The sequence below is a fragment of the Emys orbicularis genome, chromosome 21 (genome assembly GCF_028017835.1).
Source record: "Emys orbicularis isolate rEmyOrb1 chromosome 21, rEmyOrb1.hap1, whole genome shotgun sequence".
Classification (NCBI taxonomy): domain Eukaryota; kingdom Metazoa; phylum Chordata; order Testudines; family Emydidae; genus Emys; species Emys orbicularis.
The window spans coordinates 19,799,947-19,818,952 of NC_088703.1; the positions used below are offsets into that span (position 1 = coordinate 19,799,947).

General features: G+C 62.9%; 2 protein-coding genes across 2 annotated transcripts; one reads left to right on the forward strand and one right to left on the reverse strand.

Moving 5' to 3' along the window:
* Positions 1 to 400: 400 nt before the first annotated feature.
* Positions 401 to 13,487, forward strand: CNOT3 (CCR4-NOT transcription complex subunit 3). Its single transcript, XM_065420923.1, is given in 18 exon segments — positions 401 to 462; positions 879 to 946; positions 1,325 to 1,399; positions 2,031 to 2,120; positions 3,847 to 3,975; positions 4,541 to 4,624; positions 4,626 to 4,637; positions 5,094 to 5,313; positions 6,690 to 6,823; positions 7,229 to 7,285; positions 9,246 to 9,570; positions 10,063 to 10,168; positions 10,243 to 10,408; positions 10,491 to 10,590; positions 10,957 to 11,155; positions 11,436 to 11,568; positions 12,596 to 12,721; positions 13,037 to 13,487. Coding segments are annotated over 18 exon segments (2,148 nt in total). The 5' UTR covers positions 401 to 437; the 3' UTR covers positions 13,136 to 13,487.
* Positions 13,488 to 15,493: 2,006 nt separating this feature from the next.
* LENG1 (leukocyte receptor cluster member 1) lies at positions 15,494 to 18,417 on the reverse strand. Its single transcript, XM_065421012.1, has 4 exons — positions 18,286 to 18,417; positions 17,384 to 17,566; positions 16,583 to 16,836; positions 15,494 to 16,098 (listed from the first exon to the last, which is right to left on the reverse strand). Exons 1-4 carry the CDS (start codon positions 18,415 to 18,417, stop codon positions 15,882 to 15,884), a joined length of 786 nt encoding a protein of 261 aa, XP_065277084.1. The 3' UTR covers positions 15,494 to 15,881.
* Between the last annotated feature and the right edge of the window lie 589 nt (positions 18,418 to 19,006).

Below are 19,006 nucleotides of genomic sequence, written 5' to 3' on the forward strand. Positions count from 1 at the left end.
GGGGGTGTGGCTGTGTGCGCAGCGCTGCCCCCTGCTGGGGTGGGGGTGTATGAATGAACAGGCTTGGTACAATTGATCTGATCAAAGAATATGATGAGAGACTGGCTGACTGAGGGGGGCGGGGAAAGGGGCCCAGGGCCTCTCCCCCATAGGGGGCACCAGCTCCCATCCGACCCCAAGGCAGGGACTGGCTGGCTCAGGGGGGCAGGGAAAGGGGCCCGGGATCTCTCCCACTAGGGGGTGCCGGCTCCCATCCGACCCCAAGGCAGGGACTGGCTGGCTGGCTGGCTGGCTGGGGGGGGGGGGGGGGCGGGAATGGCCCCAGGGCCTCTCCCCAGTGGGTTGGGAGGCTGCATTGCTGTAACGTTGCTTTGCTGTCCCCTTCAGCGTTGGAGCTTTCTGAAGCATGAGGAGAGCCCCCCGCCAGTGACCGAAACATGGCTGACAAGAGGAAATTGCAAGGTAGGGCGGCTGCCCCCCGCCCTTCCTGGGGTGCGTGGCTGGGGGCATGTATTGGGGGGGGGCAGAGAGAGGGGCCTCTTCCCCCTCCCCCTGTGTCTTTTCCCTGCTTTGTGAGAGCCGGAGCGATGGAGTTTGTCAGGGCTGCCTTTAGAGTGGGGGGGCTGGGAGCCAGGATTCCTGGGTTCTCTCCCTGGCTCTGGGAGGGGAGTAGAGTCTAGTGGTTGGGGGGGGTGGGGGTGGAGATCTGGGAACCAGGACTCCTGAGTTCTATTTGAGGTTCAAACCATTGTGTGACCTCAGGCCCGTCCCTTCTCCCTCCCATGTACCTCACACTGGGCTGGGGAGTGCGGGCGGGAGGTGGCAGTAATTAGCCCTGTCGGAGATTGGGGCTGACCCCCGCCCCTCCGCTCCTCCAGGTGAGATCGATCGGTGTCTGAAGAAGGTCTCCGAGGGGGTGGAGCAGTTTGAGGATATTTGGCAGAAGGTAAGAGCTCCCCCTTCCCCCCGGCTCGCTGCCCCCAGCTCTCTCATCACCCTCCACCTTGCTCTCTCCCTGTCCCCAAACTTTTCAGCTTTTCTCTCCTGCATTGATTCTCTTCTCTCTCCCGGCCTCGCTGCCCCCCACACCACCCCAAGAGCTGTTTGTGTCCACGCCCCGTACCCCACATCACCCCAGAGCAGGCACCACCCACCCCCCAGCCTCCCGGGCCTCACCCCACATTGGATCCCCCCAGCTCTCTCTCCCTGGCTATTGTAGCCCCCCAACTGATCCCACACCAGATCAGGGAGCCACCCCCGGGCTGCCAAGGGCACTCTGTCCCATCCCCCGTACTCTGTCTCACCCTCTGTCTCTCGTCCACAGCTCCACAATGCAGCCAACGCCAACCAGAAGGAGAAGTATGAAGCCGACCTGAAGAAGGAGATCAAGAAGCTCCAGGTAGGCCCAGCACTTTGGCCGTCTGTCCGGCTGGACCCCTCCGGATACGTGGTCTCAGCCAGGGCTGTCGGGAAAACACCCACCTGCCCCAGAGAGACGGTCACTGGAGTCCTGACTCCCAGCCATCCATGCTCTAATCACTGCACACCACTCCCCTCCCACAGCTGGGGATAGAACCCAGCAGTCCTGGCTCCCAGTCCCGTGTTCTAACCACTGGACACCACTCTCCTTCCAGGGCCGGGGAGAGAACCCAGGCGTCCTGGCTCCTAGCCCCCTGCTTTAATCACTAGACCCCACTCCCCTCCCAGAGCCAGGGATAGAACCCAGGCTTCGCGACCCCCAGTCTCTCCTTGTCTTGCCTTTCTTCCTCCCCTTATTCTCCAGCGAGATCTTTGTGCTCCCTGCGATTCTCACCCCACTCTGCAGAGGGTGTCCTCCCAGCTGGTGGGGGCTCATCGGGGGGGGGGAACGGGACTTTTTAGTGCCTGGGTGTCCTCGTTACCTCTCCCATGTACAGACCAAGGCTGTGTTGGCTGATGCCTCTAGGGGTCTAAGTGGGGCAGGGGATGGGCGCTAAGGGCCCGTCTCTCTGTCTGCTGACCCCTCCCTTCTCTCCACCCCATCTCCACAGAGGCTGAGGGACCAGATCAAGACGTGGGTGGCTTCAAATGAGATCAAAGACAAGAGGCAGCTGATAGACAACCGGAAACTCATTGAGACGGTAGGAGGCCAAAGGGGGTAATGGCCAGGCTTCAGGGCTGCAGCCTGTCGGGGTCAGGAAGGAAGTTTTGCCCCCGATCCAGAGCTGTAACCGGCGGGTTTTTCCTCCATCTGTGGCAGCAGCAGCAGTCGGCTGGGGGGGGGCCGCGCTGCTCTGAAACAGTCCTGCCTGGCAGGTGTCTCTTGCTCACGTGTGGGGACCCGCCAGACTTGGGCGGGAGAGCATCTCCCTCCAGTGCACGGGGCAGAGACCTGGGGGATTGTCGGCACCTCGGGTTTAGCGGCACAGTTTAGCCAGCCACGAGCAGAGACGCTTTGATCTGGCGAAAGTCTCCGGGCGCTGGGGGAAAGCAAATGGGGGGGGGAAGGGCTGGCCAGCTGATCTGCTGGGTCTGGTGGGTGAGAGCAGGGGAGGGGGGATTTTGTGCCCCGCTTCCCGACCGTCAAGGGGGTCGCGCTGGCTGGCTGCATCTGGGGTTGGTGGATCACGGGCCTGGCAGGGCTGGCCCTAGCGACACTGCGCTGGCGGAGGCTCCTGTGCGCTCAATGGCTCCACACTCGCAGGAGGCAGCGGTGGGATAGTTGGAGGAATGCCAGGACTCCTGGGTCCTCTCCCCAGCTCTGGGCGGAGAGTGGGGTCTAGTTGTTGCGGGGTGGGGCTGGGAGCCAGGAGTCTTGGGTTCTCTCCCTGGCTCTGCGGGGGAGTGGGGTCTAGTGGTTGGAGGGGGGGCTGGGCGCTAGGAATCTTGTGTTCTGTCCCTGGCTCTGGGAGGGGAGTGGGGTCTAGTGGTTAGAGCAGGGTGCTGGGAGCCAGCACCAGGGCCCAGCTCCCCCTTGCCAGTGGCGCAGTGTCACTTCCGCCCTGGCACAGCCATGCAGCCATCCCACAATACTCCTGGCCTTCTCTGTGGGGCCAGCATACCTGACCCCCCATGGCAGGTCTCCATGCGCTGCGGGGGGATCCGTGTATGGGTCACCTCCAGCAACGCTCAGGCCCACTCTCTGGGATCCTGGAGCCCCCCCCACGAGCAGCTGTGCCCGGCCCTGGGCCCTTCTCTCCCAGCACAGCCCCCACGGAGATCCGGTCGGGGCAGCCTCGGCCATGGAGAGAACGGGAGAACGGGCCACAGAGGGTTTAAAGCTCAGGGGCTGAGCGACAGCAGCTGGGATCATGCCCTGTGGGTGGTGAGGCCTCCCCTAGGGGCATCGGGGGCGCTTCCCCCTCCAGCGTAGGGGGGTCCACCTACACACTCATCTGAGCCCCACCCTCCTCTCCAATAAGCCACTCCTCCCTCTGCTGTGATTGGCTGCTGGGGCAGTGTGACATCACAGAGGGCAGCCAGCTGGCAGGGCAGGGGCAGGTGGAGTCAGATCTGGAAGGGGTAGGGCCGGACTGGGGCCTCTGGGGCATGAGGCTGGGTCCTGAATGACAGCAGGCGGCACGGGATAGCGGTGGGGGCACCAGGAGCCAGGACTCCTGGGTTCTGTGCCTGGCTCTGGGAGGGGAGTGGGGTCTAGTGGTTAGAGCTGGGAGCCAGGAGCAGCTGAGAGGCTGCCAGTCGTGGCCAACCAGGGCTATATTTGCCGTGCCCTGGACAGGATTGGGGGGGGTGGGGAGCCCCTATGTCTCTTGGGGTTTCTTGATCCCCTGTGCAGGGGTGGGGGACCCCCCCCCCCTCAGTTCCCCAGACACTGAGCCTGCCCCACCTCCCTCTCTCTTGTTCCAGCAAATGGAGCGGTTCAAGGTGGTGGAGCGGGAGACCAAGACCAAAGCCTACTCCAAGGAGGGGTTGGGCCTGGCACAGAAAGTCGACCCTGCCCAGAAGGAGAAGGAAGAGGTTGGCCAGTGGTTAACGGTGAGGCCGGGGGATGGGAGTGGGGGGCGGGTTTCCTGATCAGCTAAGCAGGGGTCAGACTGATGGGGGCATGGGGAGGGGCCAAAGCTGTGAGGAAAAACAGAGCTCTCTCCCCTGCTGGCCCCAGGGTGGCACTAGGGGGCGCTGTGCTGCAAGGCGCCGGGGGCTCCCACGGGGGTGGTCTCCCCTCACAGTCATTGCTGGTCTGAAGGCCCCAGTGTGGGTCTCCGTCCTGAACAGCTGCCGCATCCCACCTCAGAGGGGCTGCGTCTCAGTGCCCATGAAGGGTCCCTGGATAACCAGCCCCCGTACCACACCCCAGAGGTGGTTGCATCCCAGCACCAGGCGAGGGGCCCCTGTATGGATTACTGCCTTTCTGCAGGGCAGTTGGAGGCTTTATATTTGCCTGCGATCTTCAGTGAGGAAGCACCAGAGAAGGCCCCAGGTAGTGGTGGGGGGCGGCTGCTGGGTGTCTCGAGGGGCTGCGGGTCGGCAGCAGCTGGCGCATGTGAGCCCCCAGGGACTGCGCTGGGGATGACGATGTGCGGCTCTCCCCCCCCCCCAGAACACCATCGACACGCTGAACATGCAGGTGGATCAGTTTGAGAGCGAGGTGGAGTCGCTCTCTGTGCAGACACGCAAGAAGAAGGGGGGACAAGGATGTGAGTCACTGCCTGCCTGGGACGCAGGGAGGATGTGTGGGGAGGCAGCTTGGCGAGGGGCGAGAGTGCGGGGAGCTAGGACTCCTGGGTTCTATCCCCGGCACTGGGAGGGGAGTGGGGGCTGGTGGTTAGAGCAGGGGAGCTGGGAGCCAGGACTCCTGGGTTCTGTCCCCAGCTCTGGGAGGGGAGTGGGGGCTGGTGGTTAGAGCAGGGGAGCTGGGAGCCAGGACTCCTGGGTTCTCTCCCCAGCTCTGGGAGGGGAGTGGGGGCTGGTAGTTAGAGCAGGGGAGCTGGAAGCCAGGACTCCTGGGTTCTCTCCTGGCTCTGGGAGGGGAGTGGGGGCTAGTGAAGGGGGGCTGTGGCTGGAGGAGAGGTGGGGTGTAGGCGGGGTGTGGGTGGGGGGAGGGGGGGGCATTTCTTGGCTTGTGTCCATCTGCTCATGCCCCTTCCCCGTAGAAGCAGGACCGGATCGAGGGGCTGAAGCGGCACATCGAAAAGCACCGGTACCACATCCGCATGCTGGAGACCATCCTCCGCATGCTGGACAACGACTCCATCCAGGTGGACTCGATCCGCAAGATCAAGGACGACGTGGAGTATTACGTGGACTCCTCGCAGGACCCCGACTTCGAGGAGAACGAGTTTCTCTACGACGACCTCGACCTAGAAGACATTCGTAAGTGTCCCGGCCCCCGCGGCGGTGGAGACTGGGGTCCGTGTTCCGCTGATCAGGTCTCTCGCTGGAGGGCAGGTTTTTCCAACCCCTTCGTCGTCCACCTGGCTGGTCGCTGGGCCTTCGCCAGCTGATCAGCGTCCTGCTTGGGTTAGGGACCCCAGAACCAGAGCCGGGATTGGGGCAGCCGAATCCAGAACTAACCCAGACCTGGACAGGACCCCCTCGCTCAGCCAAACCTTCCGCCCTGCTTCCCGTTCCCAGCCTGGCCGTTTATCCCCCTTCGGTCTGGTGCCACCGTTGTGCTCCAGCATTGCTGGCTCTTCTCCCTCTCTTCCCCTATCTGCGTTGGCCCAGGGCTTCCCAGAGGAATCCAGGCTCCCCTCGCCCTGCTGCAGATACCTCCTGAGGTCCCGCTGGCCTTTTTCACAACTGTATCCCAGCAGCGACATCTGGGGGGATCCGCCCCTGACGAGCGCTTGGCTTACAGCTGAAATTCTCGGGGGGACCCCCTGTGCAGTTTGTATGGTTAAATCTCATCCCATTTCTATGACTCGGGTCCTGCAGGTCATCCCGTCCTGCCTGTGGAAAGCGCCGCTCCTCTGGAGTGATGCCGCCCCCCTCCGACCCGCGTGTCATCAGCCGATTTCGCTCGCGCCTTCCTGCTCTCCGTGTCTCTTTCCCCTCCCGCCCCCCGATCCCTTGTCAGTTTCACACCTGCAATCGCTGGGGAGGGCACACCTTGCGTATCACGGGGGCACAGGGAGGGGAGCCGCTGCTCAGAAACCCTGGCACAGATTCCCCCTGGAGCCAGGGCTACGATCGGGCTTTGCCTTTGTATCGATCAGAGGAGAGATCCCCTCCGAGCAGCGACCGCAGAACCTGGGAGCCCCCCGCCGTTCCAATTGCCCCAAGCGTGGCTTTAAGGGAGCCCCGAATCCACCGACGGCTTGTTTCATTTCCTTGCATCTTTCTAGAAAGGCCCGGAAATGTTCCGATTCGGCTCTTCCCGGATTACGTGGGGAGGAGCCGGGGAGGGGCGCTTTGCAGCCTGTTAATCGCCTGGCTAGAGGTTTGGGGTTTTATCCCAGAGCAGTTTTCTCCTAAGTGTGTTCAGGCCATTGGAGTTTACAGAGGGAATTGGAACATCGCCCTCCATCCAAAGCATCCCCCCGGGCGAGCAGGGAGACAAGCCCAGAGCTGGGAGGTCTCAGATCCCTGGGTGCACGGCCTGGGAGAACTCTGTTGGAACAGATCTCCAGGTGTCTCCCCGGGAAAGCAGGGCAGACCAGACGCAGGCCCACGGCAGGATGCCGGCATCTCTGACTCCTGGCCCAGCTGCCTAACTGCGTCTCGTTCTGCTCCCCGCCCCCTTCCAGCGCAGGCTCTGGTAGCCACCTCCCCGCCCAGCCACAGCCACCTGGAGGACGAGATCTTCAACCAGTCCAGCAGCACTCCCACCTCCACCACCTCCAGCTCGCCCATTCCGCCCAGCCCTGCCAACTGCACGACGGTAAGGAGTCCCCCCCCCGCCTGGCACGGCCCTGCTGCCCGAGTCCTGCCCCAGCGGGATCCGTCGCCCAGCCCCATGCAAAACGGGACAGACCGGGGCTCCCAGCCAGCCAGCGTAACCCAGCGGCAGGGGTGCTGGGTCGGTGTCCCTTAAGGAAGGCAGCATTGCGTAGTAGGGAGGGGCTGGGAGCCAGGACACCTGGGTTCTCTCCTGGCTCTGGGAAATGGGAGGCCAGAGCAGGCCTCCGGTGCCATGGGTAGGGCGGAGCCGACTGGCAGAGTGACCCCAATAACACGAGGGAGACATCAGTGTGTCGTGTGCTGGCTGCCCCGCAGCAGGGTTGGTCCCCCCCCCATCTCCACGGGGAGTGGTGGGGCGAGCACTGACTGTCCTCCCCAACCCCAGGAGAATTCGGAAGATGACAAGAAGAGGGGGCGGTCGACGGACAGCGAGGTCAGTCAGGTGAGTGACTCGGCAGGCGCGTGCCCTTATGCTGGGGAGTGGGGTGGGGTGTTGGCTACGGATCGGAGCTTGGGGTTTTCACCAGGACTCCTGGGTTCTCTCCCCGACTCTGGGAGGGGAGTGGGATCTAGTGGGTTAGAGCAGAGGGTCTGGAAGCCAGGACTCCTGGGTTCTCTCTCTGGCTGTAGGAGGGGAGTGGGGGTGAGTGGTTGGGGCGGGGGAAGGGCTGGGAGCCAGGACTCCTGGGTTCTCTCCCTGGCTCTGGGAGGGGAGTGGGGGTGAGGGGTTAGAGCAGGGGGTGGGGTCTGGGTTCCCTCTGGGCTGGGGGCGGGTCTAATGCAGGGTTTGGTGGGACTTCCTGGGAACATGGCTGCCCCAACTGTTTGGGCTGGGAGTGGGTGGGGCTGCTCTAGCCCCGCCTCCTCCTGCTCCTTGTTGGGGGATTGGGATCACATGGGCTCTTAGCCCCGCCCCTTCCTAGTCTCCTTCCAGTGAGGTGCAGGGCGGGGCCGCCGCCACCTGGGCTGGCCCTGGGAGGCTGCAGGGATGGCTGCCAGGGGCCCAGGCTACCCACCTGCAGTGAGCTGGGGAGGGCAGGGCACGGAGCTCTAGTGGAGTGTGATCAGAATGGGGTGGGGCTCAGGTTGTGGGGTCAGAGTGGGGGGGCCATGGGGCTCTATGAGTGGGGCTCAGGTGGGGAGGGGTGAGAGGGGGGGCTGTGGGGCTCAGGTGGGGAGGAGTCAGAGTGGGGGGCTGTGGGGATTCATGGAGTGAGGGGGCTGTGGGGCTCAGGTGGGGGCTATGGGGTCTCAGAGTGGGGGGCTGTGGGGCTCAGGTGGGGAGGGGTTGGGGATGTCAGAGTGGGGGGGCTGTGGGGACTCAGGTGTGGGGTGGCTCAGGTGGGGGCTATGGGGTCCCAGAGTGGGGGGGGGCTGTGGGGACTTAGGTGGGAAGGGGTCAGAATGGGGGGGATATGGGGACTCAGTGGGGGGGGCTGTGGGGCTCAGGTGGGGAGGGGTCAGAGTGGGGGGCCTGTGGGGCTCAGGTGGGGAGGGGTCAGAGTGGGGGGCCTGTGGGGCTCAGATGGGGAGGGGTCAGAGTGGGGGGCCTGTGGGGATCAGGTGGACTGGGCTCAGAGTGGGGGGCCCATGGAGCTTGGGGGGAGGGGTCAGAGTGAGGGGGCTGTGGGGAGCAATTATGTCTGGGAGGGGGCTCAGGTGCGGGGAGCGATCAGCAGTGGGGGTTCCAAGTGAGTTCCCCCCACAGACCCACATGGGCAGGGGGCAGAGTAAGGGCCTCGGGGCAGAGCACACTCAAATGCACACAGACAGCAAACGGGACAAAGAGAGACAACCTCCCCACCCCCACCCCCACCCCAGTCTGGCTCGGGTGCATAGACTGGGCAGGGCCCGTGGCTCTCAGCTGCCGGTGTGGGGCCCAGCAGTGCTGCCAGGCTGCGGCGGCTGAGAGCTTGTGGCAGGGAGTTGCGGAGGCTCCCGGCGTGTCCCTCGCACGGCAGGCTCGGGGGCGCAGATGCCCCTGGGGACCAGCCAGCACCATCTTGCAGCAGCGAGATCCGTGCTTCCAGTGGGTTTGTGCAGCGGCGGGGCCAGGGCCCTCGCTGCAGCTCTTAGCGGCCGCACGTAACAATCCCAGAGCTGGGGCAGAGGCTGACGGACTCGCCCAGGGTTGCCCTGGCAGGCTGTGGCAGAGTGGGGTTTGCAGCCCGGTTCTGCCAGGGCGCCAGGCAGGGCCCTGCCCGCTCAGCAAGCCTGCCTGCCTTATCCGGGGGTGGGAGCCCATGGATCCTGGGAGCCAGGACTCCTGGGTTCCATCCACAACTCTGGGAGGGGAGTGGGGTCTAGTGATTAGAGCAGGGGGGTCCAGGAGCCAGGACTCCTGGGTTCCATTGACGGCTCTGGGGGGGGGAGCAGGACTAATCCTCCATCTGTCCCCACAGTCTCCTGCAAAGAACGGTTCAAAAAGCGTCCACAACAACCACCCCCCGCCCTCGCCAGCCGTCACACCCAGCTACCAGCTGGGCAGCAGCTCCAGCACCTCGTCCTCACTGGGCAACGGCCCGGGCTCCAGCAGCAACGGAGCCGTGTCCAACAGCAGCGGGAGCGGGGGCGCCGGGGCCAAGGCCATCCCGGCCACTGGCCACACGCCCAGCACCCCCACCCCCTACGCCCAGGCCGTCGCGCCCCCGCCCCCCGGTGCCAACGCCTCGCAGCCCCGACCTCCCAGCGCCCAGCAGAACGCCAGCAAGCAGAACGGGGCCACCAGTGAGTGCGGGGGAGAGGCGCGGTTCACGGGTCAGCTCAGAGAACGGGTCCCTGGTCTATTGCCCAGCTCTGGAGGGCGGGAGTGGGGTCTAGTGGTTAGAGCGGGGGAAGCCAGGACTCCTGGGTTCTGTCCCCAGCTCAGGCAGGGGAGTGGGGTGTAGTGGTTACAGCAGGGGCTGGGAGCCAGGACTCCTGGGTTCTGTCCCCAGTTCTGGCAGGCGGAGTGGGGTGTAGTGGTTACAGCAGGGGCTGGGAGCCAGGACTCCTGGGTTCTGTCCTCAGTTCTGGCAGGGGGATGGGATCCAGTGGTTGATGTGGAGGGGTTGGGAAACAGGATTCCTGGGTTCTGACCCTGGTTGGGAAGGGAGGTGTCTCATTGGCCTGATTCCCTGGGACTTTTCAGACTCAGCCATAGGGGGTTTAGACCATGGGGTGCTCTCCAACCCTGCCCCCCCACACCTTGAGCTGCATCTCCACCCCGCACCCCCCCAGGTTACAGCTCCGTGGTGGCTGACAGCACATCTGACTCCGTTCTCGGCAGCAGCGGCCCAGCGCTCCCCAGCCAGCCGGTGGCCCACAACCCGCCCAGCAGCGCTGCGTGAGTACCCGCCTGGCGGCCGCGCCCCCCAGCACCTCACCAGCCACTCACTGACACTCTCTCCTCTCCCCCAGGAAAGAGCCCAGCGGAGCCCCCGCGCCCCCCAGTGCCAGCTCTGGCCTCCTGGTCCCCATGACGGTGAATACCCCGAGCTCCCCGACCCCTTCCTTCTCCGAGGCCAAGCCGAGCCAGCCGCTGCTCAACGGCCCGCCCCAGTTCAGCTCCACGCCAGAAATCAAGGTGAGCCTGCCCCCTCTGCGTGGGGGATGGGGAGGGCACAGTCACAGAACTCCCTCCCACCCACCCTGTCTGTCACTTCCAGGCGCCCGAGCCCCTGAGCAGCTTGAAATCCATGGCAGAGCGAGCAGCCATCGGATCCAGTATAGAGGACCCAGTGCCATCTCTCCACCTGGCTGAAAGGGGTGAGGACTCCTGGGTTCTCTCTCCAGCTCTGGGAGGGGAGTGGGGTCTAGTGGTTAGAGCAGGGGGCTGGGAGCCAGGACTCCTGGGTTCCATCTCCAGCAGGCGCTCAGGCTTTCGGGCCTTGCTGGAGCACAGGAAGGGATTCCACCCACGTACATGGTGTCCCAGCGCAGCTGACTGCATTGTGAAACATGCAGAGTTCCAGGTGAGGGGTCCCTGTAGGACCAGCCCCTGCGCCCCACCCGAGAGGTGGCTGCATCTCGGCGCCGGGCGAGGGACTGTTGCATAAACTGGTTTTAAAGCTTTGCGCTCCCAACGCTCTCTGAGGAATCTAACAGGCTGTCTGTCGTCTGTCCCCCCAGCAGACATTTTAATTAGTAGCACGACCTCGCAGCCGCCCTCCAGCCAGCCGCCTATCCAGCTGTCGGAGGTGAACATCCCCCTCTCCCTGGGGGTCTGCCCCCTGGGACCGGTGCCCCTCACCAAGGAGCAGCTCTACCAGCAGGCCATGGAGGAGGCAGCCTGGCACCACATGCCTCACCCCTCGGACTCAGAGAGGATCCGGTAAGGCGCAGTCTCTGGGGGCTTGGAGAGAGCAGGACTCCTGGGTTCAGTCCTTGACTTTGAGCAGGGAGTGAGGTCTAGTGGTTAGAGTGGAGGGAAGGGCGGGGGGTTGCTTGGATCCAGGACTCCTGGATTCTATCTCCAGCTTCAGGACGGGAGTGGGGTCTAACAGAGCGGGGAGGGGATTGGGAGCCAGGACTGCTCTGTTCTGTTCCCAGTAGATGCCGTGCTGCTCCCACTCCCATCAGGCTGTCTAACCCCCCTCCCCCCACCCCCGCAGGCAGTACCTGCCCCGGAACCCCTGCCCGACCCCCCCTTACCACCACCAGATGCCTCCGCTGCACTCGGACACCGTGGAGTTCTACCAGCGGCTCTCGACGGAGACGCTCTTCTTCATCTTCTACTATCTGGAGGTACAGAAGGGCCCCCTCTGCAGGCTAGAGCGCTCTATAGTCCCGCCCTGTCTGGCCGCCGCTGCCGCCTTTCCCTCGGGCAGGAGGGGCGAGGTGGGTGACTGCTGCCAACGTGCCCCCCCCACCACTGCTGGCTTTGCGCATCGGCCACCTGACACCCCCCTTCCCTGCAGGTGCGGATGGTACGCTCCATCCTTCCCCCTCCCCCCCCATTGATACCTGCAGAGACTCATACCCCCACGCCCCCCCTTGGCCACCTGCAATTGGTATGTGCACGGGGAACTCCCCTCCCTGCAGGTGTGAATGGTATATTCCCCTCCCCCCCCCACATTGTCAGGTGCCAAGATACACATACATACACACACACACACACACAGAGTCCACCTGCCTCTGGTATGTGGGAGGGGATCCTCCCCCCCCGCCCCCCCCCCCCAGGTGCTGATGGTACTGTCCTCCCTGACCATCCCTGTGATTGGTACATGCCGAGACATACACCAACAGGGGACAAGGGGTGTGTATGCCAAGAGTTCCCCCCACCCCCCATGCCCAGAGCATTTGGTACATGCTGAATGGTGCTATCGCTTTATTTACCTGCTGCTGGCTGTGTAGCTAGTTGTCTGCCTCCCCCAAAAGAAGACTGCTAATGGTACATTCCCCTTCTCCCCTGCTGCCTTTGGTATGTACCAAGCCACTGCCCACCCCCACACTAGTGGTATGGGCTGAGCCATGCCCCCAGGTCCTGTGGTCTGGTCCCAGCTGCCTCCTGTGTCAGTGGTACATGCCAAGCCATTACCCATACCTCCCCAGGTCTAGTGGTACATGCCCAGCTACCCCCTGAGACAGTGGCACATGCCATCTGCTACCCCTCATCCCCTGGCCTCATAGTTGGGTCCCAGTTGCCCCCCTAAGCCAGTGGCACATGCCATCTGCTACCCCCCCAATCCAGGCCCTGGGGGGGGGTCCCCACTGCCCCGAGTGCTGCCCCCCGCTGGCCAGCGGTGTGACGCGCCTGGTTCTCTCTCTCCAGGGTACCAAGGCACAGTACCTGGCGGCCAAAGCCCTCAAGAAGCAGTCGTGGAGGTTCCACACCAAGTACATGATGTGGTTCCAGCGGCACGAGGAGCCCAAGACCATCACGGATGAGTTTGAGCAGGTTAGTACCTCCCCCTCCCCCCGGGGCCCACAGGAAAATGCAGCCACCTCTGGGGTGGGGCCACTGACCTGGGGGAAGGGAGTCAGTCAGTCACAGCAGACTCCTCCATAACACAGCAGCCCTCTCAGCCCTAGTGCCCAGGGGGAGACCCTACAATAACAAACTGGGACGTACCCCACTCTGCATGCAGCTGAGACCTTCCCGTAACAGCCCAGCATGGTCAGGCCCAAAATCAGGCCGTGGTACATGCAACACACAGGCGCTACCTGTCTGTCCGTCTGCTGATGCCTCTCCCCCTCCACGTTCCCCCCTCAGGGCACGTACATCTACTTCGACTATGAGAAATGGGGCCAGCGGAAGAAGGAAGGTTTCACTTTCGAGTACCGCTATCTAGAAGACCGCGACCTGCAGTGACGCCTGCTCACCCCCCAGGGGGCGCCAGCCTTCCAGAGTCACGCAGGCGGGACATTGGGGCGTGGGGGGCGGACAAGAGGCCAAGCTCACCTCCCCCACCCCCATTCCACCTCACCACCCCCAGGCGGGGGCCCCCTCCGGCCATCCGAACCCTTTAAATGCATGCAGTTTTAAAAGACAAGAACGGGGGGGGGGGCTGTGAAGGGAGGGGAATCAGCCATTCCCTGGCCCCCCTTCCTGGGTGAGTGTTGAGGGGGCGGGCAGAGGGACATGCGCAGGCAAAAAAAAAAGTGAACAAAGATGATCTTGGAGGAGGAGTGTTGGGGGAGGGGCATTAAATCATTTGGCTTTTTAAAAAAAAAAAAAAAAAATTAAAACAGCAAAAAATCCAGCAAAATTATTGTAAACCCCCCCAAAAAAAAATTCCTCTGGGGAGGCCCCAAACCCCACCTCCCCCTCAATTCCCACCCCCCCTGCTCTCCCATTTTTCGTCTCCTCCCCACTCCCATGAGTTTTCGATCCAGCCCCAAAGCAGATCGGCTGGGTTTTCCTTGGGGGAGGGACTGACAGGAATTCAAAAGGGGAGGCTGTTTTTTCTGATTGCTTTCCCCCCCTTCTCCCGAGGTGCTATGCAGCCGCTGAGGGCCGGGTGTTTAAAATATTTTTCGTAACCCTATTTTCATTTTGGAAAATATTTATGAATAAATAGTTTTATATGATGTCTTCTCACGCACGAAATGGGGGGGGAGAGTCACCGGCAGCTTTTCTTTCTGCGCCGTGGACAGCGTCGGAGAGGTAAGGGCGGGGGCAGGAATGAGATATGCTCCTTGCTGCGGGGTTAGCTAGAGACGCAGAGCCAGGGCTCCTGGCTCGGGTGGTTAGAGCGACGGGGGCGGGGAGCCAGGGCTCCTGGGTTCTCTCCCTGGCTCGGGTGGTTAGAGCGACGGGGGCGGGGAGCCAGGGCTCCTGGGTTCTCTCCCTGGCTCGGGTGGTTAGAACGACTGGGGCTGGGAGCCAGGATTCCTGGGTTCTCTCCCTAGCTCGGGGAGGGGAGGGGGGTGGTTAGAACGGGGGGGCTGGGAGCCAGGACTCCTGGGTTCTCTCCCTGGCTCGGGGAGGGGGGTGGTTAGTGCGACGTCTGCCCCTGCCTTAGTCCTGTGCCATTTTTTCCTTGTGGATATAGTTACACACGCACAGACAGACACTCGAATTCGTCCCAGACCTTATTTTGGTCTATCTTTATTCTGAAAATACCTTGGTGAGGGGCTGGTGAGATTTCACATGACTATGTGCCACGGCTGGCTGGGACTCTTCCTTCCTCTCTTTCTTCTCCTCCCCCCCGCCCCCCCCCAGACAGTGACTGGCTGGGACGGGGGATCCCCTGCCCACTGCAGGAGGTGACTACATGGTATGTTCTGGGGGAGGAGATGCAGCCCCCTCTGTGGGAGCTGACAGATGGTATGTTCCATGGGGGACCTTGCCTGGCTCTAGGGTCAAGCTCAGCCCCTCCCTGCTCTCAGGCCCAGAGCAGGACCTTCCCTGCTGCCTGCTCTGCTTTTGGCTTAAAAGCCCCCCTTCCCTCTCCCTGGAGCCGCCCCTTCCCCCCCCCCCGGTGGTGGTAACCCCACTGGCTGCTGGGAAAATCCCTCTGTGGGGTGGGCAGGGCCCAGCGAAGGGGCTGATGCAGCCACACCACCTGCTGCAGGCTGGCTGGTAAGGGAGAGCGCCAAGGACCCCAGCGCCACGTGGCAACCAATCCAAGGCCAGGAGAGACTGGGCTGCCCGTGCCTCAGTTTCCCCTGTCTGTCAGATGATGGCCCTGTGGAAGGCACAGGGAGCTGTCCTGGTGCATTTACCCTGCGCAAGGAGACAAGCCACAATCCTCTACCAGCCAGGTGTGGGCCACGAAGGACTCCAGTGTGGGCTGGGCAGGGGTTCAGCAGAGGGGCAGAGACACCCTGCAGCAGGGGCTGTTCACCTCTGTGGCTAAAGGGCTGGGCCTCCCCAGCAGCCATGGTACAATGAGCACTGGGGGGCAGGGGAGGAGAAATCGGAGGCAGAAGTGGAAATTGGAACCCAGGAATCCTGACATCTCCCCCCTCCAGGAAGAGCCAGCCAGCAAACCCAGGAGTCCCTACACCCAACTCCACTCCCTGACACGGGGCTAGGCCTCCCTGCCCCACCCCCACCCCCGCAGAACCCATTGGCTCCTGCTCCCCGAGCCAGGGATAGAACCCAGCTGTCCTGACTCCCAGCACCCACCTTCAGCTGGAACCGAAGAGTCCGGGCCTGGGTTTCCCCTCCCATGCTTGCTCCTATCCAAGCTTTTCCCCCTCCCGTGAGTAAATGAGTGAAGTAAGACAACCGCCTTTTATTAGTATCCAGGCCCCTGCCTTGTGGGGCGTTCAGGTAACCCCTGGTACATGCTGCCGCTAATAACGCCAGGCGCTAGAGGCGAGTGTCCAGCATGGGGCCCCAGTGGAGCAGCCAGCACCCGCCTCTGAGAGCAAGGAGGGTTCTGGCTCTCCGAGTGCAACCCCCATGCCAAACTTCATGGCCAAGGGGGCGGCAGAGAGGACAGCACTCGGTGTCTCTCCCCCCTAAGTCAGCAGAGGGATACCACATGCTGGCTGCCTTGCTGTGATGCCAGTGTCCCTGTTCCACCTGCTGTGTGACCCCAGTGCAGGAATCTCTGTGCCCAGGGCCTGCTGTTTCGGCCACCACTTTCAGGGGGCACCGGCAGGGCTCAGCGCTGCTCCCTCTCGTCCCAGCTGCGGGGCCTGCGCGCCAGCTGCGGATTGAACTGGGAGTTGTAGCGGCGTTTCCTGTCGTCCGGCTCCTCCTCCTCCCCACGTTGGGGTTCCCCTTGGCGCCCGGCCAGCAGGGCTTCAGCCCGAGCTTGCTCGGCCTGCTCCCGCTGCAGCCGCTCCCGCCGCAGCTGCTCCAGGGAGAGGGGAGCAGAGCTGCAAGGACAAGCAGAAGGGAATGGTCAAGTTCCTACAGCCCTACGCCAGCTGGTGTCTAGATGTGCATCCCATGAGGACTACAACTCCCAATATGCAATCTCCCTCCGAGGGGGGTGATGCATGCTGGGATAGGTAGGCCAGGCCACTGCCCAGGAACAAATGTGTTGAGTACATGCTGAGACATGTAGTTTCAGTAACACATGCACACCCCCGTGCAGCTGGGAACATAGAAAGTAAATTGCGCACTGATAATTGTAGTCCTGTGGAGTGGGACATTGCATGCTGGGATTTGTAGTCCATGTAGCGAGGAAACAGGCTGGAGCATTGCATGCTGGGACTTGTAGTCGCTGGGCCTAGGAAGCGAGCTGGAGCATTTATGGTCCCTGTGCCTAGGAAGCGGGCTAGAGCATTGCATGCTGGGACGTGTAGTCCCTGAGTCCTGCTGAGTGCTCTCTCTAACCCTGCCCCACATCCAACTCACCCCACTGCCGCCTTCTCCCCTGCTGGCTTCTCTTTCTCCTTCTTGCGCTTCTTCCCCTCCCCTTTCTTCTTGCGCAGGTGCCTCTCCATCTCCCGCAGCGGGTCCAGTCTGCCCTTCAGCTGCTCCTGCGTGGTCACCACAGCTGCCTCCCGGCTGCGGTCAGGGGCTTCCTGGTACCACGGCGGGCTGGTCTGGGCCTCAGCCGCACTCTGCCCCAGATAGGTCAGCAGCCCGATAGCCTTCTCCTGCCGCTCCTGGTTGGGGCAAAGCAGGGAGGGGAGCGTGCTGAACTGAATCACCTTGAAGAAGGGGGTGCCCCATCTGCTAAGGGGGAGGGTGGGACTGATCATGGCCCCACTGTGCAAGGAGACACTGGGGGAGGTTTTTGCCTTATGGGTAGAGGAGCCAGGGGGCAGCTCACGGGATGGGGGAGAGAGACTGAGAGGGGAACCAGCGTGCAGGGCAGGTGAGTTGTTACACCACCAGGGGGAGGGGAGGGTTAAGAGCACCTGTGAGTGTTGAGGGGGAACCCTAATACTGTACACAACCTCCCACTCCAACAGGGGTGTGTGAATCCCCACCCTTGTCCCCTCTACTCCGAGATGCCAAGATCTGAGGCTTGGCTATACCCCATCTCTTGTAACGGGGTGGGGGGTAGATACCCCACCCCACTGCACCAGCCCCCTCCCATCAGTGCCCCAACATAGGGGCAACCTAACCCCAGCAAGCCAGGGTGGGGCTCACTATGCCCAAGGGATGAAGGTGCCCCCCAAACTCAAACGCGCCCCTCCCCACCATTACCTTTTCCCTGCGCTTCTCCTCCTCATACTCCTTGTTCCCGGCCTTGGAGCCCTTGCCCTCCTCCAGGTCCCGGAAGAGGTCGACATGGCGTGAATCATCGCCACTGGGGGCCAGCGCCGAGCCGCCATCGGGTCCTGGCAGGGCAGACACCCGTGCCTTCTTCCTCAGGAACTCGGTCCGTGCCTGCAGGGGGAGATGGGGGGCTGGTTCTGGGGCCGGCTCTGCCGTGGGCGTCAGGGGCCAGAGCGGCCCGTTGGCTCTGTGCTGGGGGCCGTGGGGTGTGGCGAGGGCAGCATGGCACCAGGCTGAGGCCTAACAAACTCATTTCACCTGGGACGAGGACAGATCATGCAGGGGCCAGTGATGTTACCATGTGCCGTGCCATGCCAGCCACCCCACTGGGGCAGGTGGGGTTAGAGCACTACCCCCTTTGGAAATGGTTCAGCCCGGCTCCCTTCGCCTCTCCCCTTTGGAAACGGTTCAGCCCAACTCCCCTTTCCTCCCTTTGGAAATGGTTCAGCTCAGCTCCCTTCTCTCCCCTCCCTTTGGAAATGGTTCAGCCCAACTCCCCTTTCCTCCCTTTGGAAATGGTTCAGCCTAGCTTCCTTTTGCTCTGCTTCCCCCCTGTTGTGGTTCAGCCCAACTCCCATTTCCTTTTCTTCCCCTCCCCCTATTTGAAAATAGTAAATCCCAGCGCTCTCCTCCCCCCCATTTAGAAATGGTTCAGCCCAGCTCCCTTTTCGTCTTCCCCCGATTAAGAAATGGTTCAACCCAGATTTCACCCCCAATTTGACAATGGTTCAATCCGTGACCCCGTCACATGATGGAGGACGCTTGCCCACTGTTAACGCATGCGCACTCGCTACACCCTCATTTCCGACTGCGCATGCGCGGTGACTTGCCTCCTGTTCGGCTAGCAGGGCCCGGGCCTCCCGCTGTCGCTGCTCGTCCTGCGCCTGCGCCTCGTCCCGCCGCACGCGGGCCACATTGTCCTTGTTCCGCACGTGCCACGACTTCTTGGGCAGGATGTTCATGGTCCCGCCTCAGGTCCGCACTGCGCGGCGCCACTTCCGCTTCCGGGTCAGCGCCCTGCCGGCGTACTGATTGATATGCCCTGTTCTCTCTCTGATTGGCGGACCCTAGTCCCTCCCTCGCTTCCTGATTGGATTAGTCTAGACCCACCCTCCGCAGCTCCCTGTTTTCTGACTGGATAACACCGTGGCCGCCCTCGCGCCTTGATTGGCCTATTGGAGACTCAACACCCCCCTCCTGCTTTACCTGATTGGTTCCCGCTCAAGCCCTTGTCTCTCATTGGTGCATTGTAGTCACGCCCCCCCAAAGCACTGATTGGTCCAAGCCGGCCTCACACCCCCACTGCTCCTGTAGCCGATTGGCTGGGATGAGGCCCCACCCCTTCTTCACACCTCCCCTCCCCATATCCTGGGGCTGGCGCCCCCCAGAGCGGAGCGTCCCAGTGTCCTTTCCTGTCCTCCCCCCCCCCCCCCCGCATGAGCAGCATGGCCGCCGCCCCGAGCCGGCGGAACTCCCCGCCACAGGATGTGGGGCCGGGCCGGGCTACGCTCAGGGAGCCTCCGTCCCTCCCTGGGTCCTGACCCCTCCCCA